The 9,391-nt window shown below is 34.2% G+C and overlaps 1 protein-coding gene across 1 annotated transcript in view; it reads left to right on the plus strand.

Annotated features, from left to right (window-relative positions):
* Positions 1-707: 707 nt before the first annotated feature.
* The window catches only part of NBEA (neurobeachin), a gene marked incomplete at its 3' end in the record, with an annotated part of 92,578 nt that continues 83,894 nt past the window's right edge, over positions 708-9,391 (plus strand). The window contains exons 1-4 of the mRNA XM_010182231.1: positions 708-713; positions 775-1,006; positions 7,147-7,247; positions 7,498-7,593. Of these exons, the coding sequence (XP_010180533.1) occupies positions 708-713; positions 775-1,006; positions 7,147-7,247; positions 7,498-7,593 (435 nt within the window). The remainder of the gene's footprint in view (positions 714-774; positions 1,007-7,146; positions 7,248-7,497; positions 7,594-9,391) is intronic.

Raw genomic sequence — 9,391 nt, forward strand, 5'->3', positions numbered from 1 at the left:
GGAGCTCAAGACATTGGATAGCATTTTGCAAGTATCTGAGTAGGTAGGAGTCAGGCAGTGATTTCGTCAGTACTGCTGTTAAACCACTTTTCATCTGAGTGCTTGTTCCTCTCCCTGTGCTGTCTCTCCTTGCACCAGCAGTAGGTTTCCTTGGCCATACGATAACTGCTCTGTGGTATAATTAAGCAAGTTTTCTGTGTCTGCTGTGGTCCAGAGCAGATCACTGATTCCTTTTCTGAGCATAGCTGCTTGACTATTGTGGTGGTACAATGGAAAGGACAGTGAGGTCTTGCAAACACATAATTAAGGACAAATGTTGGCTTATATCAGGAGAAAACTTAGTTATTTTCAGTGTCTTTTTATTTCTGACTAGGCAAATTTCAGAGAACTGTAGGAAAGCTTAAGTTGCTTTTGAGCCTTTCAAGTTCTGCACCTTCTGCACTACATCTCTCTGGGCCAGGGTACCATTTCAGTTACTTCATAGGAAGGAATATTCGCAATATCTTTTGATTTTATTTTATGAAAGTGTTGTATTCAACACTATGACAAAATTGAAGGTAATATTTTATTTTATTAGTGTGTATATTTTTACAAGCTATGTTTTGCGTAGTATGACTGTTAGTTTGCTGTCTTTTGGATAGAGGCTGTGAGTTTCTCTATCAAAATTACCTCTACCATCACACAAAAAATATTCAGTGTTAGTCACAATGAAGGTATGAAAGACACTAAACTATGTATTTCACATTGTAATGCTATTCTTGTTTTCTTTTGTAGCTGGTTGGTGGTGAATTTGATCTAGAGATGAACTTTATAATCCAGGATGCAGAGAGCATTACATGCATGTCAGAGCTTTTGGAGCACTGTGATGTAACGTGCCAAGCAGAAATCTGGAGTATGTTCACAGCAATTCTACGTAAAAGTGTCCGTAATTTACAGACTAGCACGGAAGTTGGCTTAATTGAACAGGTACTGCTGAAGATGAGTACTGTGGACGACATGATTGCAGGTATAAATTGCCAACTGGTAAAATAATTATTGTATTCTTGAACTTTCAACATTTTGTCATTATGGAAGGGTTTGTTCTTTACTTAATGTGATATTTTAGTTAGTGCTGCTATTGTGTTAGAAGTACCTTTTTATCAATTTCAGAAAACTTACTATTATTTTTAGTTTAAAATATGTGTAGATACATTTTTTAAAATAACTGCCTGTGAATTCATCAGAGACAATAGTGTTACTTTAAAGACCAAAATAGCCATTTTGAACATAATTAAGACCAATACATATTAGATTTATTAACTGTAAATGTAGTATTTTAGGTTTTAAGTGCACTGATCATTTTGAATTATTCAGATGTTAGGATTGTTATTGTGATCTATTTTAAACATAACCTACATCTGAAAGCATATCAGAAATTATTCATAGCTTTGAATGCTGGACATTTGGATTATATTAAACAATCATTTCATAATGTTTAGCTATGCTCCCTATAATATATCTTCATTTTTTATACTTGTGGTTTTTAACATCCTGTAATTTTTCACAGCATTAAAAAAATAGCATACTTTGTTCACTTACTGAAAATAACTGATGAAGTTGTTCCACAGCTAAGGTTTTCAGAGTACTTTTGAAGAAATTTATGTTATTGCATTCTACATCCCCTCAGTAGCTGGGTACAGACTTTAATCGTGAATTACTTGGTTAGAGAGGTAGATTTGGTTGTCACACTTATATATGGCAGCTGAGAGCTGTGTATGATTAGTATTTATCTACTCCTTATTTTTTGGTGGGATAAACTTAAGCAGTTTCTTTCCACTCAGTCTGAAAGTAGTTCTTAATTTTTTTATATGTTTTTGACTGATATAAGGATAGTTAAATTGTGAAGCATTATTGGAATACTTAAGAGATTTGTTTTCCATAATTCTAAGATTTAAGTTGATGGTCTGATTCCTGACCATGATTGTGGAATAGTAAACGAAAAAAGATTTCAGACTAGAAACGAAAGGAAGATAACAGCAGCATGTAAACTGGATTATTCAGGAATGTTTTTCTCCATTACTTTTTTTCAGTATAAAGTTGTCTATGATATTAAGCATTTGAAAAAGCTACATTCTGTATTTCAATTCAGGTCTTAGCAAACCACCTTGCTGATTAGAAATGTACATGTAAATGCTAAAACCAGAAGTGTTATGCTAAATATTGTACTGCGAGATTCAGACTGAAGTATAACGGGTGAATAGCCTCACAAACCAGTTTTTTTCACCTGTTATGTTTTGTTTTGCAGGTCTTGTAAATACATCAGAAGAGCAAAAATACTGTTTTATTCCACATTAAATATAATACATTATAACACAGACTTTTCTATCTTGAAGGTTTTCAGTGTTTCTCTCATGGAAATAATGTGTTTACATCAGTAATCATACCAATAAAATTTGACAAATTTGAGCTCCCCTAACTAGTATTTGTATGTGTGACATATATACCTGTAATGATGTCCTCATTAGAGAGAAATTTTTAAAAATGCTTAGCTAATTGTAGAAGTCAGGAATCAAGAATATAGGATCTGACTTCTGGGAGCGTTTGGGAACTGGAAAATGTATGCTGGAGTAGTACATTAATAAAAGAAATAATGGAGCTTCTACTCCATTAATCTTTTTCTGACAGTGGTCACATAGTACTTCAGAAAGAGACCTGCCACAGCTTGCTCTTCGGTATACTTACACAGATGAAGAAAGCACATATTTAATTTAAAGTAAAAGTTGAAAATTGGAATTCTGGTGGCATTTTAGCTCTACAATGTGTGTCAAATTATCTGAATGGTCTTCTATGTATCATGAACAGGGATTTAACAGAATCGTGCTTTGTGAGGTCTTTTTCTGATAACTGTAAATAGGTGAGAATGTGGGGTTTTTGAGAATTTTTCTGACGACATGTAAGCAACCAAATGCATCATTTTGCTTTTATCTCTTGATTTCTGCAAGCATCTCCACCATGCTTTTATAAATGGAAACAATGTTGGTAATAAGTCAGAAGCAATAAATCGTAATAACTAGTTCAATGGTAGGCACTTGGTGACAAAATCAGTGACAACTAATGCAGTGTTCTGTAATCTGTGTTCCCTAATGTGCTCTGCAGATGTTGAGGTCATTGTTGACACCAGATGACTGTAGAACTGCTTTACACCAAATATTTCTATGAACTTTCAAGAATGAAGTAAGAATTTTGTGACAAAATTATTTTTAACATTCAGAGGGGATGTTCTGAACAAGGCCTGTGCTTACTCCTAGGAATTCTGTATCATGTTCGTCCCAAAGCAGTTTGATACTTTGTCAGCCTAGTGTTTTGCAATTGGCTTTTATCATCTTTAAAGGGTACAGGTTTTCTGTTTTTTTCTCTTGTTTGTTTTGGGAGGAGTTTGTTTGTTTTTAGGTCATCTCACTTGTTCCTTTGTGGAATGCTGTGATTAGACCTAGATAAGGTTTAAATAGACAAGATAGGCATAATATCTGTTTTATGTTCTGACAGCATGCTTTCAGGACCAGTCTAAGTCTGAAACCACTCTTCTGTGGTTTTATGAAAGTAAGACAACAGCAAATAAACATATACCCAGTCTTTCACAGTGAGAAAAAGGCTGTCTGTTTAGATGAAATGATCAGATTCATGAGGCTTCTCAACACTTTAAGTATCTCACTTCCTGATATACTGCAAATTCAAGCTTAATTACCTTTAAAGTCTCAGTTGCAGTCCAACTGGGATCATTGCCACTTGTATTCCAATTTACTTTTCAGAAGCATCACCTGTCAGAAGTCATCTTTGTATTCTGATAATATGATATACTAAGTTAGGAGATGGTCAGCCATTTTATCAGTGGTTAAGGGGAAAAGGTTACTAAAATATTTGCATAGGCGATTAGCGTTTGTTTTTTTTTAACAGCTACACAGGATCTTCCTTGAGGGATTCACTTTTTACAGTTCTGTATTTCCATGTGATGAGTAGTGAAACAGATCACCTGCTCTGAGAGGTAGTGTGTCTTCAGAGAAGTCTGAGTTGTGGATGAGAAAGTAGTCTGAACTAGTACAGAGTGGCTATGTCTCCCTCGAACCCCACTTTATTTCCCACAGTTCTGTTGTGATGCTGTAGGCAATTTTTCTAAAATTGGTGGAACTGAATTCTTCAGCACCTAAACAGTTCGAAGTTTTTAAGGAAAAATATTAGGGGCCTGTAGAAATTACTTCACCAACACAGAATAACATCACCAACAGAGTTAAAACTCACAATTTAATGGCTGGCTGTTATTAAAAGGTTAAGGAGGCATAAGGGTTGTTTTCCTGAAGTTGTGTTTCCAATGCTGTTTAATACATCTTCTAAAGTTAATGCCATAACATTAATTTTGATATATGCTTATTGTAACTTGAAAGACAGGCAGTCTCTTTTACCACTGTATTTTCATATTAAATGGCTCAATTAAGCATTCCTTCAAGGGTTCTGGTTAATTTATAGATTATATATAAACTGCTTAGTATGAAAGTAGTCAGAAGGTGCCATTAACAGAATTAAAGTCTGTTGCATTCAGTGCATTTAAGAAATGCATTAAAAATGAGAAACTGTGCCTGTTTTCTCCTTCAGACTTAAAATTATTTCACACAATCTTGTATCTGAAATGAGATCATAGATACCAGTTATATATATGATCTTCTTTAATATAAAAAATGAATTAATAAAACCCAATTGTACTATGTTTTCTGACCTTTGTCCATTTACAGATAAATGGACTATTTGGATTTATAAACAAGATGTGGACTGACTTTTATATGAGATTTCTAATAAGTAAGAATGAAGTTAAATAATAAAGTACAGCTCTCTTTAAGTCTTGTTATATTGAAACAAGAAACAAACCTTCTTTAGAGATGTTTACAGCAGTATGTTTACAGCAATAAGTGCTTCAACTTCCACAAATGTTATTTGCTTTATCTTTACTTGTTACCTACTGGGCTTCAATCTTTCAGGTCTTTGTTTTACCCAGAGTTATGTTGTTACAGAGCTTACATTTATTTCTCTCCATCAATGTTTTATTCATTATTTATAAATATGTATTTCTAATGCCTGTAGGTTATCAACATCTTCAGCAGAAATAAGAAATATTCTGTGCCATAAGGTGGTACAGGGCTATAACAATGAAACAAAGCAGCACATGTTCAGTAATTTTAAAAACCTGCTAATCATTCCTGTGTTTCACTGTATTAATTTACACATTTGTTATCAATATTAGGTTTATTTTAATGATGTTCTGGTTTTCAGCAAACAACTTTGCTTCTACACAACACTTTTTTTACGTAAAAGAAGGAAAATTTGAAGTAGTTTGATGTAAAAAGCAAGCTAAGACTACAAAACAAGAATTAGGCTGTGAATTTCCCAAGATTAGTATTCACTTGTGCTGATTTCCCTTTCTGAGTTTTCAGTGTGTTACTGTTCTCAGTTTCTGATCACATACAAGATGTGCAATCATTGCCAGCTTCACATTGCTGGCTGGAGACTGTATAGTGAAGGGTGCAGATGTTTGTAGGTACTACAGAAGGAGCTGAGTCATAGAATTCACCATCGTAATAGACAAGGAGTTTTAGTTTTCTTGGCTTTTTTACCTTTCCCTTAAGAAATTCTATCACAAATATAATGTGGCACTAATTTCAAAAGGAAGATTAAATAAATTCTTCCTTTAAAGAAAGGAGAAAAAAATATCTGTACTTGAACATTATGAACATATTCATATCTTATGGTGAAATTGTCTGCACATTACAGTGTTTTTCTTTTGACTTTCCTTACATGCAGTTTCACTCACTGAACAGCTTACTGTGTCTTCTGTAAATTAAATTGTGTTTCATTCTTTACATGTGCCTTTGGCTTACTGAGGACCAGAGATGGGTTTCATGGTGGAACAAGTTAAATATATGTTGATGGTTTTACTCAAAAACAGGGATTTGCAGAGATAAATTTGTTTTAAAATGAAATATCAATGTGAAATGTTCTGGAAAGGGATGGATGCTGTTTAAGACTCCTCTTTGTCAGCACCTGCAAGAGTCATCCTTTCACTGATGAATAAGGAGAGGATATAGTCCTGCAAATAAGATATAGACTTGTTAATGTCTTTGTGAGGGGAATTTTCTGATTGTTGAGCATATTGAAAAAGTTTATTAATGCTGATTCTATTGTGGCATAGCTTTTTAGTTTTGGAAACTCTGTACTTCACTGCTTGATCTCTGAATTAAATTTCTTATGCCACATCTGTGAACATAAGCACATTGTTTTTCCTCCTGCTAGAGGAAGCAGTAAGTCTTAGTGGAGTGTTTTATTCCAGGAGAAAGTGTGCAGTATAAGGCAAGGTCTGTCATCCCACAAACTACCAAAGCCTTAAAATGAAATCCTGTGTTTTAAAATAAAGATCTGAACACTGGTAATTTTAAACCCGACATTCTCTGAAAGGCAAGCTATGTAATGCTATTACTTTAAAAGTTTTGAGGGTTTTGAGATGCTTTAATGAAAGCTGTATTACCTAAACTTGTTAGCAATTTTGATAACTTCTTTTTATGTGATCTTATATTGGTTTCTCACTATGAGGTTTTTTTGTGGTATTGTTTGTTTGATTGTTTGTTTGTTTGTTTTCCTGGACTTTCATTCTGGTAAAAATTTGAAGCACTATCAGTGTAACAAACTGTGGGACCCATACAAATTCTCAGTATAATGTACTGTGCTTAAGTTAAAGAACAATGTCAGGCACCTTTTAGGTCAGAATTTTTTGAGAAATAATAACGTCAGAGGAATGAAGAAACTGTTATCTCTAAAGTATGTAACAGAAAGGAGCAAACAATAAGATCATAATGTATGATGAGTGTTGTGAAAGGGGAAGAATTAATTCATCACAAATTTAATATATCCGTTCAAACTGTCACGCAAGATCAAAAACTGCACATGTATTTTTTTAATATAACTGAAACAATGAGAATATGAAATCCTTTGTAAAATATTTAAGGCAACTAAGTTTAATTTTAAGAATTTATGAATACACTTACTTTTAAAGGAATTAACTTTTTCAGCTTTTTTTGTTAAAACAATGAAATTCAGAGTTCAGAATAACTTTATTTTCCTTTGAAGATCTTCTAGTTGATATGTTGGGGGTTCTTGCCAGCTACAGCATCACTGTCAGAGAGTTGAAGCTTTTGTTCAGCATGCTTCGAGGCGAAAATGGAATCTGGGTAAGCTGTGAGCAGATAAAGCATTAAGTGTCATTCCATTAGAGCCTGAAGTTAACATAAATTGTCTCCTGGGACATATAAACTTGATTTTTTTTTTTCATGTCAATTGAGCATATGTTTATGAAGTATTTTTGCTAACTACTTTAGAGTTAATTTGCTGTGTTGTTTGAAAACCGTTCAGTTTCTGTTGTAGCCTAGAGAGTACAAAAACGATTGTATTGACTTTTGTGCAATTTTCTTATTTTCACAGCCAAGACATGCAGTTAAACTATTATCAGTCCTTAATCAGATGCCACAGAGACATGGGCCCGATACCTTTTTCAACTTCCCAGGCTGTAGTGCTGCAGTAAGTTTTCAACCAAAATACCACAACTTGAGGAACAAATAAATTGCTCCACATTTGCATTTCCTTTCATTTGTTTTTTGGAAATTCTTGAAGAGGTAACGGGAGGGGAAGTGCATGCTTGAGTTGCATAGACCTTGCCTTCCATAGGTTTGCAAGGTATTTGTAGTGTTGAGAAGTTGTACTTGTGAGGATGGAATGTCAAATAGCAGATTTTTGTCTGGGAAAATGATCATAATGTGAAAACTGAAAATTCCAAAGAACAGTATTATTTTATGTGAATAATGTAATTGTTATTATATAAAGCAGAGGCTTGAAGAAAATATAGGTGTGAGCTTGTGTGTGTGTCATCACAGCTTACAGTGACAGCTTAATCACAAATTTTATTCTATCATTTTCTTTTCTTCTGAACTGCATGAGCTGTTGTCTTTGTCTCAAGGCAGTGATTTACATGCAGTCTTTGTTTATCTTTACTTTCTGAGATAACTTATAATGATGAAATTGTATTCCTTTCTAAACCTTCTCAAATGGATATTCTCCCTTACATTCATGGCATGCCTGTTAAGAAAAACCTACAAAAATTTAGATATTGTATACAGATTTATAAAGATGATTATTAAGGCACTAAATACAAATGTTTAAACATGAGAAAGCCAGACTTGAGGTTCAGTTCCATTCTGGTATGGAATAGTGTATGCTACCTATCTAATTAGGTAGAACCTGGAATCTTTTAAAGGGAAATAATCCTGGAATCCCTGTCATTTCAAGCTAGTGCATGGAGAATGGTAGAAGCTTCTCTTGGGCTGTTTTACTTGTTTTTTTCTCAATACCCCTGATAGTTTCCTTGAAGCGTAAACCACCACCTTCCCTTCTTCATGAATACAGCAGTTAGTGTGGTAGATTGCATCAGGGAAATAAACTGGCTGAAAATCACTGTTTTTCACCTGGGTTATTTTTGGCTAGATCCTTCCCTGATCTTGTTTGATATTCAGCTGCACAAACAGATGTGTCAGCTAAATGTGTGGGGTGGATTGTGTAAGGAATTAATTACTGAGTTTTTAAAAGAGAGTTTCATTTCATTCTAAATTAAAACCACAGTTAACCTCTCCTAGAAGTACGTGCAGCAGCAAGACAGCTGTTGCGGAATATGAATGTCTACAGTGACACATGCTGCTTTGACATTTCTGGGCTTCAGAGGCAAACCCTGATGAAATGTCTCTCTTAAATTTAATTTTGTATTAAAGCTTCAAAAAAGGTTTTGCAGGGGAAGAGATTCAAAATAATTCAAAAAGAGGCATCAATTATTGGCAATCATATTTAAGATTGAGTTCTCAGTGCTGACAGTTTTACGGGCACATAAATTTTCTTGATTGAAATGCACAATAGGCATTTCTGTTTTCTTGGTTAGGATCTTGTTTCACATACCACTCATCATTGACTATGCACTTGTAAATCAAGATATATGAGTTTCAAATTTACGTTTCTTGAGTAGTGCATGTTGGATTACACTATGAAATTCTGGAGAGGAGTCATTCTCTGAAGTGGATCAAGGACCATTACTTATAAAATGACCCAAACAATGAAGCACTTAATTAGAAAAAAGAGAATGGATAGAAGCTATTTTACTAGTGCTGAATTCAGGTTTTCAGGTGTGATGCATAGTGATGACATCAGACAGAGGAACAGCATAATGTTTACCTGGCATGATAAATATCAGATTGGCCTTCTTTAAAGTTGGGTGCATGTTCCTTGTATGACCAAGACTTCAGTGGTAGTATGAAAGAGCCAACGGTCTGCTGAA

Source organism: Mesitornis unicolor, unplaced genomic scaffold (genome assembly GCF_000695765.1).
Source record: "Mesitornis unicolor isolate BGI_N332 unplaced genomic scaffold, ASM69576v1 scaffold2524, whole genome shotgun sequence".
NCBI lineage: Eukaryota > Metazoa > Chordata > Aves > Mesitornithiformes > Mesitornithidae > Mesitornis > Mesitornis unicolor.